This window comes from Pleurodeles waltl, chromosome 4_1 (assembly GCF_031143425.1).
Source record: "Pleurodeles waltl isolate 20211129_DDA chromosome 4_1, aPleWal1.hap1.20221129, whole genome shotgun sequence".
NCBI classification, from domain to species: domain Eukaryota; kingdom Metazoa; phylum Chordata; class Amphibia; order Caudata; family Salamandridae; genus Pleurodeles; species Pleurodeles waltl.
The window spans coordinates 1015820213-1015843607 of NC_090442.1; the positions used below are offsets into that span (position 1 = coordinate 1015820213).

General features: G+C 45.4%; 1 protein-coding gene across 8 annotated transcripts in view; it reads left to right on the forward strand.

Annotated features, from left to right (window-relative positions):
* The first annotated feature begins 274 nt into the window (after positions 1–274).
* Positions 275–23395, forward strand: part of CADPS2 (calcium dependent secretion activator 2) — a 1861089-nt gene continuing 1837968 nt past the window's right edge. For 3 of the 8 annotated variants that reach the window (XM_069229887.1, XM_069229891.1, XM_069229894.1), the window contains exon 1: positions 1374–2035. In XM_069229887.1, the coding sequence (XP_069085988.1) occupies positions 1700–2035 (336 nt within the window). In that variant the 5' untranslated portion in view covers positions 1374–1699. Of the gene's footprint in view, positions 417–1372; positions 2036–23395 lie in introns of those variants that run through there. The other 5 variants (XM_069229888.1, XM_069229890.1, XM_069229895.1 and 2 more) reach the window with 4 other exon arrangements.

The following is a 23395-nucleotide window of genomic DNA, read 5'->3' on the forward strand; positions in this document are numbered from 1 at the left end:
GCGGATAATGTAGCAGCTGCAGAAGGCACGGCGTTCAAGTTACTATTGTCTCTTCTGGAAACCGGTTTCAAAATCCCCGATCCCCTCGACAAATACATGGCACGTGTGGATACCGCGTATGCGAATGCGCGGCGCCTCAGAAGCAATGGGGAAAGTGACCCGTGTGTAACCTGGAACACGGATGTGGAGAGGGCAGGGGCACTGCACATGCGGATGTGCTGTTCTCGGGACGCGAGGACGGCCCTGCCCCTTCCTTTCACAAGTAGGAATCCCGTCCTAGTGCGCCGCGCGTCACGGGCTGGGAGGGCGCCGTGTTCACCGCAGCCAGACGCGCGGGGCACTGATGTATGGATGCCCATTACCTCCGTGACGACATCACAGGCATCAAACAGAGACGGGGCAGAGTCACACTTTCGGTGGGGACAGAACGAGTGCACAGTGTAACCGTAATCTGCAGGGGCGCAGCCATAATGAGTGCAGCGGGTGCAGTGGCACTTTAGTGTAGGCTGTGAAGTGCATACTGAACACTATTTTTAACTTTCAGACCAAGTGATAGCGGCTTATTTCCTCTTCTTTCGGGATCCACATACCAATCTTGCTGGTGCGATCGCACTGTCAGTGTAAACTTAACTGGGCAAGGATTTTCACTGTTGTCGCCAGAGCTGTGAGCACCGCTCTAGCACAGGCCTTGACTTTTCATTGTGAAACATTAAAATGAGACGAAGAGGAGAAAAATGACTAGGGAAAGAAATCTGAATGTCCTGTTTTAAAGAGATCTGCTAAGTTGGTTACTGGTGGGTTAGAAATGGTGGGGACACCAGGCTCCCCCAAGTATTTGAGGCAGGAAGTGAACCCACTTATGTGACTGCTTCCCGCTCTCCTTGGAACAGCCAACACGCGTTCCACAGCGGTATGGGTCTGAGCCGGACAGGTTGCACACATGACAGGGGCCTCGACAGGCGAAAGGACTCTCGGCTGGCGGGCGGACGACGGGATGTAATGAAATGTCCCGCGCACACTCGGGCGAGAAGATCCGTCTTGTCCCACGAGACCCAGGTACAAGCGCAGAGGATAAATGTGCTCTAGTGAGAGTGACTATAGCGCGGGTCTGTCATGATGGTGAAGGGGATTCTGGCGTCTCACAACCGGAGTTGAGGGGGGCTACATAAACAATAGGTGTCTGGCACAGCTGCAGAAGTCTGACAGGTGTTCAAACTGACTCAGTGAAGTGGGTGTTGATCACCGGCCCGCTTGTCCAGGTACGGGGCAGGCTGCTGCACAGGTGCGCTCTCCCCTACGCTTCACTTCCACGAGTTGCTCGTTGTGGGCGCTACAGGTTCGGCACCTGTGTCGGCTCTGTGACGTCACGGGAGGCGGGGAGTCCGGCGCTCCCATTGGCCCCGTCGCAGAGGAGATGCAAATGCCCCGGTGAGGGCGGCCCCGCCGTAGCGCTGTCCTGGGCCGGGGAGGGGAGAGAGGCGGCTGCGGAGCTTGACGTGTCCAGGGGGAGCGCGGTGCCTCCGGAGCGGTGCACACTCGGGCCGGGGGAGGCAGCGAGCAGTCTCTGGAGGAGGACACTTGCACCCGGGATACACCGGCCGCGTACCTCCTTGCAGCCCCGAGGGAGTGAGGCGCCTGTGGAGCTGCAAGTGTCCGGGAGCGCCCCCCACCTTGGGCAGCAGCAACAAGTGCCGGCACCATGCTGGACCCCTCCTCCAGCGAGGACGACTCGGAGCTGGAGGGCGAGCGCCCACCGCCGGACTCGGTGCTGCTGGCACCGGGCACTGACCCGTCGCTGGCGCCCCCTGCAGCTGCGCGCGAGCCCCGGGGGCCCGGGGAGGGAGGCCCCGCGGTCGGCGGCCGCTGCAGCCCCAGCCCCTCCGTGCGCAGCGAGGGCCGCGAGGAGCAGGAGCGGCTGCAACGCGAGGAGCGGGAGCGCCGGGGCCGCCTGCAGCTCTACGTCTTCATCATCCGCTGCATCGCGCACCCCTTCAACGCCAAGCAGCCCACCGACATGGCCCGGCGGCAGCAGAAGGTGAGGCGCCTTCCACGGAGCGCTGCGCTCCCCTGCTTGTGGTTACTGCCAGTGTCTCTTCTACTGCCCCATGCTCTGCCCCTGACAACTGCACTTACACCGCTGCCTGCAGCACAGGCACTGTCTGCTTCTCAGCGCTGTGCTGCCCCTGCGAGTGGTTACAGCCCTGCTTTTGCCACTGTCTCCTATACTTGCCACTTACTACTTCACTTAAACAGCTGTCACTGCAACTTACAACAGCACCAACCCGGTCTTTCACTGACTGCTGTACTTGAACCTCTGACCCTGCTTATGGTTAATGCCCTTAGTGTGCCAGACTCTTCTCTCCGACCTCTGCATTGTCTGCCATCCACTACTGCACTCTGGGCCCCTGAATACAGCACAAGCACGGCCTGCCTTGACTACTACACCGCCACTGCGCGTTCTTCTGGTTACTGCCCTACCCCTGCTGTAAATACCGCTTTGCCTCGCCCCTGCACCTCACTGCCTGCAACGCACTGCTGTGCTTGCATAACTCTGTGACCTGACTATCCTGCCAGCAGTACTTCCCCTGCATGTGTGCCTCTGGTCACTGCCCTGCTCCTGACAGCTAACACTGTCCGGTCGCTGCCTACCAGTGACTGTTCTGCTTGCACATCTGTGCGCTCCTGCCTTCAGGACCCCCGCCGTGCATCTCCTCTCCTTGCTCTGCCTGTGCCTCCTGACACTGCCCTAACTCGTCTGTGCTCCTGCCCCCCTCGGGCAACTCGGCACACGCACATGTCGGAGACAAATTCACACATTCAGCCCATCACTTGCTTTCTGTTCTGTGAGGCACTGTGTACCGTCCTGCGCGTTTGTGCAGCTGGCTGCTTTCTTATCACTTGTTGTGCCCCTGCCTGTTTTTAAGTCTGTACAGGCACTTTCTAAGCACCCGGGGGAGATCGGTGTAAGACAGGGCCCGTCCACTGCCACCGCGGGCCCGAGCAGACCTGGTCTCCGGAGTGTGCGCGGGTGCCGCACTAGCGACCTGTTGTGAAACGTGACTAACAAATGAAAACAACCGTTTGTCGGCAATTGTAGAAAGCTAACGTAGGTATAAAGCAACAAACGACAAGTGGGGGTCTGTATGTCCCCTGGGGGACACAGCTGGGAGCAGGGCGCACCTTCATTCCGTCATCTGTGCGGGTCTCCCAGGTGTTAAACACCAGATGTTTCTTGGGCGCTCTTCCGTTCCTTTCTAAAGCGCGTGAACACCGCTGTCACTGGGATCTCGGTCAGCCTTGCTGCAGATATTGGTTGCATTCAAAAACAACCTTGCACTATAGTCTTTTCATTCGAGCGTTTTATCTCCGCGCTGGCCGTGTCAAGGCTACATCTGTTGTGTGTTGCATTGTCTCCACAACAGCCTGCTCCGTTCTGCCCGGGATTGTGGAAGTGACTGCAGTACTAGCCTGTGCATGATGTTAGCCACCAGTGCCTGCGCGGCCGCTGACTAGTTCCTGCCATCCGTCACTGCCCTGCGCGCCTGCATCTAAGAGGAATTAGAACTCTCCCGAACCACACCTTTCAAGGACTGCACGCTCTCTTTAACCTCTGTGTATCCTGCAAACGCCAATCCATTCTGCCCCAGTCTTCCTCTGCGCCAAGGCTCTTCTTCCTCATGCTTCATAGCCACCTTTACATTCTGTATGTACTGCTCCCAGTGCTGCCTGTTCTGCAGCTCCAGAACCACCTCCCTTCTCTATTCATGACCATGTGCGAGCTCCGGAGGCCCCTGCACATCCGCTTGTGCCTTAGAAGTGTCATGTGCAACATTTGCACCCCAGCTGCTGCCCGGTCTGTTATGCTTGTGACCCTACTACAGGCCCCACCCCCTGTGTTGCACCTCTTCTGACCGACACTCCATTCACGGCCGGCTGACCAAGCAGCTCTGATTTGGATTGTGCTGCTCCAGGGTCCACACTCTGCTGCACATGATCCTTAGCGTCTCGCAGCCCTGGAGTGCTGCCTCTGAGTGGTCCCAGCCAGTCTGCTGCCTGTGGCTCCATGCCCCCTCCGCTCGCCTTTGGTCTTCTGTTCCACATTTGGCTTAGGAGCGCCAGGTTCTTCCCTGTGATACAGGTGCAGCTCCAGAGTACCGCTGTGGCCTTCTCTACTACTAATTTGGCTCCAGAGCCCCACCCCTTTGCCCTGTTTTGCGTTGGCTCCAAAAATCCAGTGGCAATCTCTATGCGTGCAGCTGTGACTCTCCTCTCCCCACCCCCGCCCTCCATCCTTCATGTGGCCTTGACCTACTGAGTGTGCACCCGAGAAACCCTCCCTTCCCTTTCTAATGCACGTGCGCCCCCAAAGTCCCTTACCCATTGCTGATTTTTGCTACACAAGCAGCTCCAGAACCTGCCTGCCGCCCCCTTTAGTGTGTGTAGCTCCACAACACCCCACAGTTGAGTGTGACTGAAAAGGGCGGATGTAACTCATTCTGTGTAGCAAAATCACGCAGAATTACCCCAAAAATCCACAAGATTACGTGAAATTAAGCAAAACAAGTAATTCTTAATTGAGTACTATTTTCATATTGCCAAAATGGACCCAAGGATGCAGTTTGCACAAAGAAATAATGCTAAATGCAACTGAACATGCATATCAAGCAGAATCAGCCACTCACACTTGCTAAATGTACACTTGTGGTAATATTTTCTCCCAACTTGAATTTAGCACGAGTTTCTTAACTCAAAAGGCACAGTCACACCCAAAGAGGGCATAATTCTGCATTTTCTGCTAAGAAAATATAGCTTACTAGAGCATAACAGCTGCAGCTCGCCAATGTGCTCTTGCTGTAATATTTTCCCCCTAAATTACTTTCAGTTAAGCAAACGAACGTAATTGCATTATCTGTATGTCAGCACCAAAGACTAACCTGGTATTATTACAGATATTCTGGTGTAATTGAAATTCTGCTCATGCCTACTTCAGAGGCCCACCACATCCCATAGCCCACTTTTGAGAGTGGGTCTCTAGCGGTACCTACCCATTTAACAATCCCAATATCTCCATGTGCGGCTCTGCCCCTCTCTGCTGCCCATAAGCATTCCATAGCCTACGAGTGCTGTGCCAGTCCATGTATTGCTGGCCTGCACCATTTGTCTATCCAAGAGTGCTGCATTGTAGATTCAGGTGCTAGAAGTCGTTGTTGGACTGGTGACTATAACCAGCTTTTGGGGATTTGACTTTAATTGAACAGAATTGCAGAGGATAGTTCTTGATTGACCTCAATCTATGCAGCAGAGCACTCTCCTCACAAACTAAGAGCATCCTATTTCACGGTGATTTCTAGGCATTGTCCCCATGGGCCAGCTCCTCATCCTTCCCACATGGCCAAGCACACTCCTCTTCTTTCATCCTAGGCCCCGTGCTGTGCCTTCATTCACATGTTAGAGCCTCACCAAAAGTGGCACCTGTTGAGATTGCTCTGTAAGTTTTAGGCCATTCATTCCAAATTTGGACCTAATCATAGCTTTTAAAACTTTCGATTTCTCACAAATCGAATATATTGGAACATTTCTTACAGAACAAAGCGCAAACTATGTGATCCCTTTTAAATTGCATAAATTACTTCTCCCAAGAAGAACGGTAGTCATTTCTCGCCTTGAATAGGGGCCGGCCCTTCTCACCAGCCCCTTCCAAAACCGACCGGTTGCAGGAGCCACTTTGAGATTTCTGACGCAGGCAAAAGGCTGGAACCTACCACCCAGCCCTTGCATTCCTTAAGAAGCATTACAAGACCTGCTTTTCTTGCATATAAGATCTTACATTTCAAGACTCTCAGATACGTTTCCCGAAAGTTATTGGCGTCCTCAGGTTCCCAAAATCTAGGATTTAAAAATTCACGCACCCTAGGTTTATAAACACACTTTTCATAGATCATTCTGAGGCAAGGCTTCTAGAGTTTAGAACCTCCAGATGAGTGTTTTGAAAACTCTTCATTTATCTGGCTTCAAACACACAACAAAACGGGTTTGTTGAGAAACTTATTCATTTGACTTTAGGATATATTAATTTGTTTTCTCTACAGTAGCTTCTTTTAATTTGTTCTTTACACTATTACTGATTGAAGCTCGCTGATTATCAGCTTCATGATCGGACTACCCTGCCTGTTTATCTTTAGATTGCTCCAGTTACCTACTGTCACTTTATTTTTTGTTACCCCTCTTGCGTTTGATTACGGCTAACTAAAATCATTCCTTTTTTTTTTTTTTTTTTTTTCTTCATCTCATTGGAGTGTTCAATCTACTAATGTTTCTGCAAATGATCTCTTATAGAATTCTGAAATTGGTTTCATTCTTGCTCCTTGTAACCATATTTACTAACCCTTGAACAGGGCTCTTACATTTTTTCACCACATTTCCCCTGTTCATACTTATTTCGAAATTAGGTCTCTAGTTGCCAGTGGTTTGCACCTTAGACAAACTTCAAAGAGAAGTCTTTGTAGTGCATAAGACCTTGCCTTTCCCTGCCCCCGCTCCAGACACACTCCAGGAGGCTGCTTTGTGTAAGGGCAGTCACAACCCTATTCCAGGTGCAAGTGTCAGCTCTTTCCTTCACTCTTGCTCAGGAAGACCCATCAGGAAATGCTGGACACACCTCAGCTTCCCTTGAGTGACTGTCAAGAGTGAATTCCCAAACAGCCTAACTGCAATCCTGACCCAGACATATATTCCAGAGACATGCAGAGGCACAGAATGGTTAAACAAGAAAATGCCCACTTTCTAAAAGTGGCACTTTCAAATGTACTATTCAAAAACCATCCTAACCAAAGTTGTATTTTTAATTTGTGAGTTCAGAGACCCTAAAAGTCCTCATCTCTATCTGCTCCCAATGGGAAATTACACTTTATATTTCAGGGCACTCCTTATGGGAGAGATAGTCCTTGCAATAGATAAAAACGAATTTAGCAGTATTTCACTATCAGCACATGTAAAACACACCGTACATGTCCTACCTTTTAACTACTCTGCACCCTTCACATGCGGCTACCATGGGCCTATTTTAGGGGTGACTTACATGTAGTAAAACGGAAGGGGTGAGCCTGGCAAGTGCACCCACTTGCCAGGTCGACCTGCCAGTTAAATCTGTGCACATACACTGCAGTGGCAGTTCTGAGACATGTTTACAGGGCTACCCATGTGGGTGGTACAATAAGTGCTGCAGGCTCACAAGTAGCATTTGATTTACAGGCCCTGGACACACACAGTGTACTTTAGTAGGGACTTACTAGTAAATAAGGCATGCCAATCATGGAGAAACCAATCCCCAATATAGTTTACTCGGAGAGCACTTGCCAGCAGTAGTAAAGTGTCCAGAGTTCCTCTGTTTCAACGTCTGATCTGGAATGCCCTCTCAACTCACATTTAACTCATTATCTTCTATCCTAGTTAAGAAAAATCCTTGCATCTATTAAGTAAACAGTTTTCTGCAACATCTCAGTTCTACCCTCCCCATACACAGCATGCAATTCTGCTACATCTATAATCTCATGACTTTACTTTCCAATGACACAGCTCTTGGTTTTGCACCTGATTGACTTCAGCTCCTTCACGCAGTAGCAGAATTGTTCATGCCATCTTATAGCCAGTTGTGGTAGCCTATACATTAATCACAACCCCTCCCCCTTGTTCTGCTGTTAAATTACACCTCTCGCACTGTTTCCCATTAATAGTGCAGTAACCCTTTAACTATAATGAGAAAAACTCCTTGGGTTCCCATAGAATCTATTTATGCACACTGACACTCTATTTGCTGGCTATCTCTTCCTCATTTTCACTGTCTCCAAATTTTCAGAACTGATATTTTTGCTTTCGGTCCTCCGTACCTTGGTCCCCAAGCTGCCCTCCCATGAATCTGGAAAGCATGGAACAAGGCCTAAAAACACACGAGGGACTTACTAGTCTAGACAAAGTACAGTGATATTACTTATTGTAGAATTTTTTTTAGAAGCACAGCTATCTGCAAAAGTACAGACTTTTGATATATGTGTATCATTTGTATACAAGTATGTGTGGAAATATATATATTATACATCATAGCTGTTTATATTTTATAAGCGTCGCATTGTCTACTCGTCACTCCATAAGCATCAGTATTTACATGAATTTACATAAAAAACGTGTTCATATTGAATCGTACTTGCACAGTACAAGAAAAGAAAGCAAAGATTCTGTTAGCAAGCTAGGCACTCTAATTCGATTTTTCGTTATACATCGAGCTTATCAAACTAATACCGTCAATCGATTGTGTTTGATACTTTCATTTCTGATACTCTTACAATGGTGGGCCATGGACCACGAGTGCTTTGTTCCATACAGGATAGTCGGACGTTTTTGATAATTTTATGTTTTATGTGCACACTCATTCGAACTAATGATTTTGTAAAACGTCTCTACAAAAAAAAAAATATTATCATACATAAGAATGTGAAAGGTACTCTTGAAAGTAATTTTACTATATATATATATATATATATATATATATATATATATATATATATATATATATATACATACTTATATTCCAGATAAGGGATGGTTGAGATTTTTAAATGCCACAGAATTTTAAAACTAAGCAAATGCAGACTTGATTGGTATACTTGGATATGCCTGTTTTCACTGACTGAAAGACATGCTTTGAGCATATTAGTTTAATGTGATAATGCCATATATGTATAAGTGGTAGTTTTCGATTGCAGCACTGTAAGCCGAACGGCTGCAGACTCTTTACATGCTAATGCACATAACCCTTTTCCGAGTTCATTCAAGGAGTTGGGTAGTCACTGCCTGGCAACAGTGAGGAGTGGAAGCCTGGAGGTGACATTAATTCATTTTGTCATCATAAGTTCTCCCTCACAGAGTTCCATCCTCTTCAACAGTCGGTACAGAGGTATACTTTCCTTGTCGGTAAAAAGCAAGTTCCTTAGATGAATTATTGATTGAGTTTTGGTTGAAGGACGACTATGCACTGCCCTGTATGATTGGTTTGGTTTTCGTCATATTTTCCTATATGAAATAGGTTTTCGATTCTCCGAAACCCAGCAGTAGCACACTTATGAGTCTTAGCACAAGAGAATCTATGGTCCGGTGCTTGTAATATGCAGCGATGCTCGAAGATACGGAGGAGTCATCGCATCATACTGTTTGTAGTAGTTTTCTTTTTGGAACACAGTGATAGCAGTGACTTGCTTGAAACATCAAATAATACCTGCTTTGACCTATTCTTATATCACCTTACATAATTGTTTGTGGTACGATGACAAGTACGAAGTTAGTCTGTTGAGCTTAAACTTAAATACATTGTTCCAAAACTAATGAATCACAATCACACAGTTTAAGGTTGGTTTAGCTATACAAACGTACATACCCTACTTGACATTTTGGTATCATATAACCGCTCCAAAGTCCCAAAACCTGCACTAACCCTCAATCGTGGAAAGTCGTTCAGCACGCTAAGCTGTTCCTTTCCATACACAACTCTCATATTTCAGGTTTTCAAAAGAAATCTGCACTGTATTAAGAAGATACGTTCTGCTGATCCTCACAAATGGAATTATATATAAAACTTTTAATTTGGAGATGGCTTGTTGGGTGGTGTATCATCACCAGTTCTCATTGATCTTGTTTTAGAGCCTGTGCTTGCACATCTTCAAAACAATCTTACTTTGGAAGGATGAATCCGTTTTCAAAACCCTAGCCTTTCCTGTTGTCTTGCTACTTCTCTCAAACTCTGTCACCTTTCTCCCACAAGCTTTGAACATTGAACCTTGCAGCCAGTGCTCAGGCCACAAACTCTAAGGATCACATGGAATGTTTAGACATTAAATTGTCTAAAGGCTTCCAGTATTGAGATAATTGCAAGAATGTAGCCTTTAATCTACTTAACAATATAAAGAAAAAGGAATGATTGTGATAGATGTTCTAACTTTAATATCATTTTATAGTGCAATACTAATATTGCAATGGATATACCACCAAGGTTCTTCTTCCATTTTAGTTGCATACCACAGTCAATAGGATCTTGATACATGCCGGTGAAAGTGGTGCAATCCTTATCTTACAATTATTCCCCCTTTATTTTCGAGGCCTCATTCACTACACAAATTGTTCCAAGCCGCTAGAAAATTAATTAAAACCATCAAGAAGAAAACACTACCTGGATATTAGACTAAAGAGGGACTATAGACCCGTCTCTTGCCTACGGGTCATAGCTAAATTAGGAAGAAAATTCTTGTCCCAATGCTCTCTAATCACCAAGAAAGCCATAGATTGCTAAATCTAGCTTGATTGAGTTTTTTTCCCACTTTTTGTTTCCTTAAGGGAATGGAAACTGCTCTTGCCACGGTCTAGAATATCAGAGGGTATGCTAAAATTAGACCTTCTTACAAACTTCATCCTGCTGGAACTCTGCAATGCCTTTGATTCCGACAGTTGAGAGTTCCATCCTATTTGACCAGTTGACGACAGTTTGTATCCGCAGAATGGCACTTGCTTGTTCTTCTTCATTATTAACCGGATGCAGTTAGGATTGTTAGATCCTTTGGCCTGGATTGAGTAACATAAACGGATGACACCCAGCATGTTGTTAGACTTTTTTGTTTTGCAGAAAAGATGCAGCTCATGTGTGAATCCTCCGGCTTAACATTAGCTTTGTCTACATTCAAGTTATCTGTGGTCCTTGTATTTCTGATTTTACTTTTCATGCTCTGCCACTGTGGTCAAGAGTCTTGGGTTTCAGTTTAGTAAGGATCTTTCATTGGAAAGCCAAGTTAGTTCCTTCTCCATGTGTCTTTCTACTAAGACAGGTTCTCGCCTACATCGCACTGCATATGACCAGTGATTACATAATGCTACTACTAAGGGTTCCCAACTAAGGCCCAAGCCAAAATATGAATAATTTGTAACATGACCTTTTTATTTATTAATTTGAATATGTTGGAGGCATGTTGCCAACTCTTTCAGGTTTCTTTTAAAATAGAGACTTGAATTCAAAACAGTGTATCAGACCCTACATAGGAATGGTGCTCCTGCAATCAAAACACACATCTAACACTATATCCCCCCCTCATGTTCCTGCCAGTCAAGCCTCCTCCTCACACCTTTTGGTTCATTGCTTTATGTGCAGTTGCACAAGAGGCTGTTGTCTAATACATACGATATGTGTATAAAAAGGGTAAAGGCATTTTGGGGAATGATATTTGGCAGGCTGTTAGTTTTTGGACTCCAAGTAACATGCTCTAAACGCTGATTACCTTGGGTTATTATGATTCTATGGGTTTGCTGAAAACCAGTAAGAAACCATTCCTCATTTGTGAGTGGAAAGGATCAATTTGAGAACATAGAAGGCAGCCAGCTCCTTAAAGAGGAGGAGTGGTCTATTAACTTATGCCCAAACATCACTTGAGAAGCATTTACACATAAAAAGGGGAACAGACCATATACCTGAAAACATGGGCACAGTTTCTTGAACAGTGTATAAAGTGAATTTTATTTTATGCAATTCTTTCTGTGGTTCGCTCTTGCCTAGTCAAATCCTTTTTTCCCCATCTTATGTTCACCTTTTTAGGGGCAAGCGCAAACCTCTTCGCCCCCTGTATTAATCTCTCTTTGGGCTTCCAACCACGCTGAAGTCACACCGGTCACTTTCATTGGTTCATGGGCTTGCCTTTTAAAATCCGCTTGCTTTCATTTGTGAAAGGCATGCATACGTCATGCCTTTTTTCAGTGTTTAGCCCACCTACACAGCACCGGTAAACTACTGAAAACATATGAGGCTCGATATTTTCAGCATGGCTTCTGGACTACTTTATCTGTTTATTTTCCACAAAGCATATTACATAGTGCGATCGTGCTGCGTTTTTTTTTTTTTTTTTAATTTGTGTGGCAAGAAAAGTCTGCTTAGGCGTTTACAACGCTAATAGCTCTAACTCGAGAAAATGCGAGACCCGTTGCATTGAGAATGCTTGTTTTCTTTGTGTGCTCATCTACATTCATCTACTACTTCCTTTGTCGGTTTCGACTAATAATTGAATCCTACATATAAAATTAAATATGGTGTAGGTTGTGACAAACATTAAATATTACATTTGCATACCATAGTCTAGCTATTGTATAATATTGCAATGTACATCTATATATACTTTAAGCTTGACATTTATGTTAAATTGAAGTTATTTTTGTTTGGAAACTGTAAATAAGTTAAAAATAACTCAATATGGTCTCAGACAGCAGCATTGCAGATCTATGCCTGCTTGGCTCCTTTCCACACCACAAATAGAATGGAGTTACTTTTAGATTCTATAGACCTTTCGTTAGTCATAGCCATACGCTTAGCAATTACCTGGGAAGCTAGAGCAGCACAATCCACACAAGGAAGGCAACAAGAAGTTTTGAAATGGGCAGAATGCAGAAGTACTCACATACACTCCTTCATATGGAACTACAACGGAAGGTATGAGGGACTGCGCACATGCATAGGAAGCAATAATTACATGCACGATAAAATGCCACCTGGAAGTAAATCCATGCTTTTTTCTGAGGGAAGGGGGTGGGTGGGACAAAGAGCACAATTTGACTGAGTAATTAGGGTCTAATTATAAACTGGTATGCTGTATTGGAAGCCCATGTTCATGAGGGTACGTAGACAAAACAATCTTTGGAAAGGGCTGAACTGTAACTCCGTTTCTGTACATTATTTTTGGCTAGAGACCAGAACATAACAAAATGGCAACACATGTAACATATCCAATTCTCACGCGAAGATATGCCAAAGTGTATGTGTCGCAAAATGATTGGTTTTGAAACTTTAAGTAACGAAATACAACAAGCAAAGCTGTTTAAAAAGAAAACGTAAAAAAAAACACACACTCATAACTCATGTTTTTTTTTTTTTTTTTCAAACTACCAGTGTGGATTGCTTAAGATTGGTCAGTTGAGTTCTTGTGGGCAGTATTGCGAGCAGGTGATATGCAGCTTGCCTATCTGAATTTGGATATTTCCAGAGATAGAGGTGTATATTGGGAAATTTACCAGGTTAGGAGCATACCAATCTACATACAATTCATGTGCTACTTCCAATTTAAAATGGTACTTTGAAATAAAAATTTGCAAAGTTGTAGAACGATTTATGCCAGTTGGCTATTCTAAACGGAGATTTTAGGATAAAGATCATGTCTTTGGCCAGTTTTGTGCTGTGTGAATGGGATATCTATGATCAGATCAGTTTTTGAAGCTGGCGCTTGAGTCATACTGGGACTATGCGGGTTGGAATTGTGAACTGCAGTTTGAGGGAGCTCCTGAGGTTGTACATTTTGAAGCAAATTGATACTGGACCGATTTGACAAGTTGTTTCACGGAGTAAATTGAATAAAAGGGTGCAGCTGTCTTCCCCACCCCAATGTTTTTTTTCTTTTCGATGCTGTTAATATTGTAACCTGTTTTAAAAGTGAAAGACTTTACGCAGATTTTAAGGTAATTTTGTTGGTATGGGGTGTACATAAGAGGTATTGTTAAGTAATAGATGTAAACAACTTGAAATAAACTTTGATACTGAAACTGCAAATGTAGGCTTATATCTTGATGTGGAAACGTTGATCAAAATGAGCACATAATGTTTTTATATAATACAATAATTTTCACTTTATATATTTAGTTTTTTAAATGACTGAAAACAAAGAAATGTGTTCAAAATACATCAGCACCAGAGGCGGCTCCTCCGCTGTGGTGTAGGAGCATCGCTTCTCCTGCCTCCCCCCTCGCCAGCAGCCACAAAACATTTATAGGTAAAAACATAATAAACTCTGTTTATTATGTTTTTGCTATAAAAGGGGCGGGCCATGGGCGTGACAGGGACAGAGGGGGGAGTGCACAGCACTCTCCCTCAGTGCGCATGTATGTTTAGCCTACCGTCTCAGGCCGGCCAAACATACATGAGCACTATGCTCTTTCCAACCCGGTACTGCGTCGCCGCCCTGCCAAAAGCTGCAAAACCTTTATAGTGAACACATAGTAATCTCCGTTTTTTAAATGTTTTTACTACAAAAGGGGCATGGCCAAGGGCATGACAGGGGGAGTGCACAGCACACTCTCTCAGTGCGCATGTATGTTTGACTGGCCAAACATACATGCACACTAGGCTCTCTCCAACCCAGCACTGTGTTCACAGGTTGGAGAGCAGGCAGAGGCTTCCACTTTGGCTCGGAGCACCCTGGCTGGGCGCTCTGTCCAATCCTACTGTTGCTTTCATGCTGCCAGCAGCATGGACGCAGGGAAGGCTGGGAGCCTGTACCTACAATGCAAGACGAAGCGGCATGGAAAAAAAGGTACGTTGTATTTTTTATTTTTTAAAAATATATATATAATTATTATTATTTATTTATTTTTTGCCCCCATCACGTGCCACTCCTTTTCTGTCCAGCAAGCTGTGCCTGATCAGTACAACCCTGGTTATCCCGTAACTGCGTAATAATATATATCTAGAGGAAAAGGCTTGACGGTGGGGAGACCTCTGCATATACTTATTTACTCACACTTACTTGTGGGTCTGGGCATGCATTTCTCGGCAGACGGGCAGGTACCTGAGCTTTCCCTGATGAGAGGAGGAATAGTGAAAATAGAATTTCCAAAATTGTGAAAAATGAAGGGGGTAGGAGGCCTTAAATTACCATTCCAAGTGGCTGCAGGGCTCCACTGGGTGGAAAACCCAGCAAACAACTACCTCACAGGCCACACATCTGCCCAGTTTCTTAGCTGCTCATTTGTAGCGTTTCTGACTGTAGCATGATGTGCCTTGCTGATTAGCAGATATTCCCTATAGAAGACCAGGGTCAGGCGGTATTAGCTCTGCATTAACTCACCACAGTGCTCTACCTAGTTTCAGCCTGCAAACTTGCTAATCTCTTCCCCAACCCGCCTTCGCTAGGAAGGCCAGTGTATCGGGAAATGAGAGTAACACTTGTGCCTCTCCTCACTCCTGATGTATATGTCTAAAGGAGCAGGTGCGTGTGACTTTTCAGTTACTTCCCACCAGCGCGGTCTGTAGCTGGTACAGCTGAAGTCCCAGGTGGTCGCGGAGCTGGTAAGAACTTTGAGGGCTATGGGACACACTAATAGCCCCCAAGCGGGAGGTGAAGATTCTCTGTGCACATCCTGTAATAAAGAAGGGAAAAATTGTGCATGCCACAGCTGATTCGAAAATAATTACTACAAATTAAAAAACAATTTGAAAGGAAAAAACAGCTTGTGGCCACATCCAAGGAGTACTACAGACTAAGACTCCTACCACTACGTGGGTGCAATTTAAAATGTTCATATGTAACTCATGGTCCCTTCGGATGGAGAGAGCACCTCCGGAGCCTTGCTGTTGGCTTGGCGGGTGGGTAGGGCACACAAGCATGTTTGGACCTCCCATACACCACCAAGACCCCGGCAGCCATTTTTGTAAAAGTACCCTAACTCTTCCAGGTGAAGGCAATGTAATGAGGGGAGACTTCTTTCATCCTTTGGGATTTTGTCAAAAGGCTCTGGGTTGCATGAACCTTGTTACTAGGTTCAATAGTTATTTTGCAACAATGTAAAGGGCAGAAGAGACTCCTACACTGAGCTATGTTAAACATAAGAAAAACGTTAATGACGTACACATTGGATGACAATAAATCACTGCATATGTTGCCTTATGCCATTAGGTGTATCACCCCGAAGTGTTTCAATACGGAGTTGCATTGTTTCATTCTGAATTTTGCCTTTTCTTTTTGTGGTGACAATCTGACAGTCAGTGGCCTCACTTTTAGTAAATACGCCCCTTATTGTGTTGGGCTCATGAGTATCGGTGGGTATGGTTTTGGCGTTCGAGGCTTTCTGAGGTGCAGGCTGTCAAAGATGCATCCAACATAGGGACTCCAGTGTACATTTAGGTGACTTGATCTCTGGGACCTTTCTTCAGTGTGTATTCTTGTTGGTTGTTTGTGGCTCTTAAGAAGGTTAATTGCCACTCTTGTGTTTAGCAGGGGCTAACAACCCCATATAAAGACTCTCTGGTTTTGTGAAGTCCTTCCTTCCTTTCCTGCCTAGCCTATGTGCAAGAATGGTGCCTCAAGGAACTGCTTGTGTTTGACACAGCCAGTTTTTTTAATTAATTAATTTATTTATTTTTACATGTAAGGATGCATGGGGCCTCTAGATATTTTTCCTCTCATTATTAAGTACTGTGTTAGAAAGTGGATTATTATTAGTTTGGGTGGGTGGTAGCAGTGGCCCGTCCTCAAGTGCAGATGGGCCACTACTCCTTTTTCGACATAGTGTCTGTCAGGCTGAGCAAAAGTCCGCCTGATGGACTCTCATAGTTTTCAGGCCAGACAGCCAGGAGTGAGACTTTAACTAAATGCACAGACTCCTGGCTGCCTGAGCTGAACTTTACTGGGCTGAGGAGGTTACAGCTTCTGTGGGCATGACCTCCTCAGCTCAGCAAAGTTTCTTGAAGCACCCCACCCCCCCACTCCTGATGAGGGAGAGCATCAGTGATGGCCTACACCAGGCGCTTCAGACTTAAGCCCTGAAGTGCATAGTGCTGAGTGTCTGTCACTGACACCTTGTCACAGACTGGGTAGGATCAGCAGTCTCTCTGACCTCATCCTAACTCTGTGATGAGGTAGGGACTGCTGCCTCCCCTCATTGGCTGACCTAAGGTTAGCCACTGAGGGGAGGCAGGAGTTCCAACCCTCCTGCCCCCACCGAGGCTTCTCTTCCCGAGCTGCAGTGCAGGTGAGTGTTGTTTTTACTAACTGTTTGGTGCAGGCTTGTATGTACGAATTTGTGTGTGTGTGTTCTCCTCCCCACTTCCACCCCCCTCGCATTTGGACTTACTGGCCGCCACTGGTGGTTGGTAGTCCACCCCAAGTAGTAATGTCATTGTTCTTGTTAGGAGTGGTACTGGTTTCAGTAATTTAAACCAGAGCTCAATTCCTGGTAGCTATGGTACAGAGAAGACAGGCTTAGCTTAAGAAAATGTGTAAAGGCTTAGAAGTCCCAAAACAGTGAAAGTCGAAAATACAACACAATAAAAATTCAACTTCAATTTATAAAAATGGAGAATAGTTTAATGAACAATGTCAGCAAAATAACAAATTCTAATAAGGAAAACCTGAGATATGACTCTTAAAAAAGTTTTTAAATAGATATTGCACCAAAAAGCACACACAGCCTACAAGGGGCAACTAGTTGTACTAGACAGGACAGGATAATGTTTAGGATGTGTTGTGGATGGTTTGACTAAAGACGAGGTCTCTGTGAAGCCACTGACAAAGGTGGGTAAGTTCAGAGTGGGGAAAATCTGGAGTTCGCGCCCAGGAAGTTGGCAGTGTCAATTGATGCTGCTTGGCACCTAGTCGGATGACACTTTCTACCTTCGGACTTGAACTCTTATCTGAAAGACTGATTTCTTCTGTGGGGCAAGGCTGTAGCCAAATAGGTTTCAATGTCATTGGATGCCAGTTGACGTCAGGCCAGCTGAATCAGTTTTGCTACTGCGGAGAAGAATGTACTGGGAGCTGTGACAAAGTCTGGTCCGTAGTCTATGCATCCATGGAAGAACAGCTGGCAGGTTGGTCAAGTTCCCACAATGGTTCTCCAGAAAAATGTTTGCCATAGCGGAGGAGCCTCCACTGCTCGTAGGAAACAAATCTAGTCGATGACACCTGCGCAGTGTTTAGCAATACCTTAGAAACTTGCGATTTAAAGCACCTGCTGAAAAGTTAATTTGCATCCAGCCTTCAGGAAGCAATTAAAATGTCAAGGTACCTCTTGTGATTAAGGTTCCTGCTAGGGAGAGTGATGGGAGTTTTGTCTAGCGGCAGCTTTGACTCGCCATAAAGTAGCATAGGGGGTTAATATGCCTGCTGCAAAGAAGAGAACCGTATTTTTTGTGGATAGCTGAGTGAATTAGTAAAGATAACCTTTACAAGCGCTTTAAAACGAATGGCTGTGAACGGGGGGCTATGGAGAGACGAGGGGCACATTTGCTCCGTGGTATTGAGGGAATCTGAGTAGTTGGTCAATGGGTGGGGTGTGCCAAACAAGTCTGTCGCACAGGGCGCCACTGGTGCTAAAGCCTGTTACTGATGCTTAATCATGTCATTGCTTTCATTTGGTACTTCATTTTACCTCCCTCTGTTTTCGCACTGTTCATTTATCGTCCATCCTAGAAGCCCCATGGCGCAACTGTACACCGCAGACACCGTTTACAGCTCAGCTTGTCAAATTCATTTTGCGGGTTGAGACGTCTCTGATTTGCTAATACTAGTGTCACGCTACACATGGTTGGAAAATGCTATTAATCCCGACTTGGACTTCTCTGATTGGCTAATGCCACTGTCCCGATGCTCAGGGTTGGGAAATGCCATGAGTGCTGGCTGCTCGGAGTCTGCCACAAGCCGCCAAAGCCGGGTTGCAGATTGTTTTACGTCTGCCTCTCGGGCCTCCACCTTTATATTAATTGCACTCGCTTGTTAGGTTAGGGGTAAGAATCCTGCAATAACGCTTGTATATGGCATGCACATTAAGAATTGGTGCAACCAACATCCGCCACCAACATTTATCAGTCTCAGACTCTGATAGTATAATTTAGGCCTCACTAAACATTCATTCAGTTTGCGTGTGTTTCCTATTCCAGGCTGCTGAGAGCAAGGAGGCCACGTGCAACAAAGCTCCTTATTTTATAAGCATGAGCCACATCTGCTTCCAACGGGATCCTATCTCGTCCTATACAAGCTAAATGGTATTGCTCCCTTCCTCGGGCTGTTTCTGCCCGAGTGTCTGAAACAGCCTGACTAGTGACTAACTTTTTCGTTAGTCACCCTTGCAAGACTGTCCTTTGTGTTCATTGTCAAAACTACAGTTGGGCCTTCTCCATTTATCTTTTTTTCAAGAGTTCTTGCAATTTTGAACTACCTCATCACCACATGGTACACTGGGCATCCCGTCAACACCATGCTACCCACAACAGGTTTGTAGTCCCCACGCCCTGCATCACCTGCCAACACCACACTGCTAATCACGAGACATCTACCCAATGCACTCAAATGAACTCTCACCCATGACTAGTCGGATTTTTTTTAATCAAGATTAACCCTCAAGAAGCAACACCACCTCCACCCAACTCACGAATCGCCTTTCTCTCTGAATGCTACTTGCTCTAAGAACACTGGGCATCCCACCACCAATTTAACTTCACAATACACGAAGCATCTCAGCTCCACGGCCTCAACAAATATACCAAACCCACCATTCTTACAAAGTTTAAAGCTCACCCAGCAAGTCATGTACCTCATACCACCCTTTCACCATTTACACTCCATCACATGCAGAATGGCATTAATTCAGCTATACCTCTGTTGCCGTATTTCTACAACTTTCTGCATCAAAAATACACATTGAAATTCACCACAAAAACTGAACGCAGCTTTTTTATGCCATTCAGAACCAAAAAAACTGTCTGAAATTGACAGCTGCACTACATACATACACATTCAGTGCCAATCTCACACTCTGCACACCATCTCCTCCACTTTGTAGTCTTTATCGCTCACCGAACACCGTGCATTCCTATGTACAGCATTCCCTAACACAGTGCACTAAACTGATATGCGCCAGTACTCTAGACAGCACCATGCCTATCTCTCAAAACATTAACTCACACATACTACCGAGGACGACATCAAACATTGCTACAACTACTCTACCACACACATCCATCGCCACTATTTCTTAAATGTGCAGAACACTTGACAGTCCACTTACACCCAACCACAACTTCCCCTAAAAATACTACACCTAACATATCCCCACATCAAAACTATACCAGTACACTGACCACACAAACGCAGGTAAATCCTTCCTCCCTACAACAAAGGAAGCCCCACCGCAATTGAAAACCACCTCACAACATGATGCTTTTTATGTAACCACGTCCAAGCTTTTTCTGCATTTATTTATTTTTGCAGTTTTATATAGCAGAACTCTGACCAATGACATTGGAACACCTCGCACGAGTTGCATTAAACAAGGTCAGATATATATTTTTTTTTTTAGGCACGGATTTGTCCAAAATCACAAGGACGTTAAGCAGACTCTGGGACTCGAACATGGTTCCCCTGTTCCAAAGTGAAGTAACCACATCAACTCTCCATAGACGCTGGGTGCCTTTAGGATGAGTTAAATTGATGTGCAGGTGAGAGTGCCACCAAAAACTGAAGAAGCTGCTCTTGTGTCTTGTTAAACTGGTCAAAGTCGCCAATACAGGGTGACATGAATAGTCATTGGAAGAAGGGTGTGTAGGAAACAATGGGCACACATGGACAGTAGGACATACAATCATTCATTTTCGTTCAATCCAACCATGGGTGAGTGTGCATGGAAAAATAAACATCTGAGTAAAAATGCATCCTTCAAAAAGCCAAAACTCAATGAGGCCACATCAGTGGCACATGTCCACTATACAAATGCAAAGTACCATAGCGTGGCATATTGCTTTCGCTTGAGTGCATAAATGTAAAAACTGTCTAAGTCTGCAGTAAAAGTACTAACGACAGAAATGTCGTTTTATTACTTTTGATAATAAAATGAGAAATACAAAAGAACGATTCATATGGTGTTTCCCTGTGTTTTCACGCATATTTAGGGCTCTTTCATAAATCTAAATCATATTTGCAAAGATTTCCCTATACTTATTTTGGCTGTAGATTTGGACTGCCTCTGGGTAATGGAGAGTGTATGGGCTGCGAAGGTAGCTTGTCTGGTCCCCGCGCTCCACAGATTCAGGAGAGTCAATCACCCTTGACTCATATGTAGGTTTTGTATTCATCCAAAATGTATCAGGATTATTAAAAGGTGCTAATGATAAACAAGAACAATCCACACATGGCTAACAAATCCTTTTGAAGGTGACATTGTACACACTCTTCATTTAGGCTCAATAGTGTTTTCATTATGTACCTCTGAAAGACAGAACATCTTTTGTTAGTGCACAACACTCAGGCACTGTTACTTTCCCATTCCATCCATACAGGCGCAGGCAAAGTATCTTGCAGGAACCATCCTAGGCCACTGCTGAACGGCACAAGCCTTGGACGTGCCCCCTGCCTATTAGGTTAAGGGTTCCAAATGCTGGCAGTGGGACCAGAAGCTAAAGCCCGTGCCCTACAGAGGCCCTCAGTGTCTCAGCCTCCGCCCCAATTAAAATGTACAGTGACACCTTCTGTGCTATCCCATGTTGGTTTTACGTCAGGATCTTCTGTTCTTCTGTGTACTAACTTGCCATCTGTTTTCTGCTTTCTCTTCTGTTCCTCAGACCTTGCTAAAAAAAATAAAACAAACCACCAGTAGCATAGCTAATAGGCCTCCCCTTTCTAACCCTTTGACTCTGCCAGTGGTTATAGGGATGCCCTACAACATCATTAATGCTGAAAATGAGAAACAAAGTCTATGATGTGGCAGCCACTTCATTTTGTAGGTGTGCGCATCACCCATCCCAGTTGAATTGGTAAATTAAAAGTAGCACAAAGGCAGAAGATAAGGAATCCCTTGGGGTCTATTTCAAGTAAAATCTGGATGGTTTTCATTATAGGTGGGCTACACAAGTGAGGGTCACTCCAGGAGTCCAACCCCATATGGGGTCCAAAAGTCTAAGTACCATTATTAATGATCTCCTTCAGGATACTTTTCAAAACCAAAGGACATCAAAAGAATGGCTGCAGTTGTCATACGGAAGCAAAAAGAAATCCATAACCCATGGTCTTCAATTCCATATGGACATTAAATGTCATTAAAATGAGGAGAGCAAAGTGAGAACTGGGCACGAGACGTGCAGGCTGTGGAGTTACTGTGGCTAAGGGATTGAAAGAAAGGGGTTAGTCCGAAGGTGTCTTCTTGATTTCCGTTAAGTGATAAAACAAGGTTAAACACACAAATCAATGCACCCCACACACGTCTAAAACAACTTTACGGTGAAACAGTAATAAAATATCATTTTTCGCTGTGTCCAAAACACATCTGTCTGTAAATCGCATAGGAATCTCTTTCAGAAACCACGTAGCAGTCTGATGGATGTTTCTCAATAGCAAATAACCCTATATTGGGATTAATAACAGATTCACTGGTCCAGAGGTGTCTGGGTGAATCCTATTATACGATTATTCTATCTAAAGCGAGCCACTAAAGAAAATAAAGGCCCTCATTGTGACTTCGCCGGTCTTTTCAGCAGACCGCCGAAGCCACGGGTGCCCAAAAGGCTGCCAGTGATGGTGGTCTTCCAACCACCATATGACGAGTACTGAAGGATTTCTGCCACAATTTGGGTGGAAATCCTCCAGTAGTCTTGCTGGTGATCAGAGGCGCATGGGCGGTTCTACCACCAGCCTGGCCCTGCCAAAAGGACTTAATCAGCTGTAATACAGCCTTGCAGTGTCCAGATGGTAGTGCGCTGCCGGCGGTGGAAGCGCCTGTTCCCTGCCGGACGACCTCCTCGCCAGACGAGGTACGTTGATGGGAGGGGAGTGGTAAGGTGGGAGGTATTGTGTGTGAGTAGGTGTTGTGTGTGTATGGGGGTTTGAATGCGTGTATGTTTGTTGAAGTGAGTGTGTGTTGGAATGTTTGTGTGAGTGCGTGTATGGATGCGTATGAGTGAATGCGTGTCTCAGTGTGTGTGAATGAGTGTATGTGGGGTGCATGTAGGCAGGGGGAGGGGGGTCTGGTATGGAAATGGGGGAGGGGTCTGGTATGGTAGGGGGTTAGGTGAGGGGGGTTCTGGTATGGCACAGGGCATAGTAGGGGGGTGTTGGAATTTCAGGGGGGTGGGGGAGTCGTCTACCGGTGACAGGAAAACAAATTCCTGCCACCAGTAGCCTTTTCGCTAGGGTTTTCGTAGCGCTGCTACCACCATGGAAACCCTGATGGAAAGGCGACTCTTGATACCGCTGGCGGTCTTCATTAGACCGCCGGGTCGGAGATGCTAATCCCGGGGCCGGCTGTCCAATCGACCTGGCGGTACAGGTGGGGATGTGACACACTCGTATTGTGGTGGTCTTCACCGCCTGCCCATTGGCGGTGGGACCGCCACCGTGGCCCTTGCGGTCTTAGGACCGTCAGGGTCATAATGAGGGCCAAAGTGTCTTTGATATTTCAGCTATTAATCAGATGTGGGTGGGTATGTGTGCTCAGGGTCCTGCAGCTTACTCTACTAGATCACTGAAGCTGCACATCACAAATTTATAACCAGGATGAGGAATGTCTGGAGTTAGTTGTAGGCCTTTACAGAAGGTTATGGCCTAGGGGGCTAGACACTCTT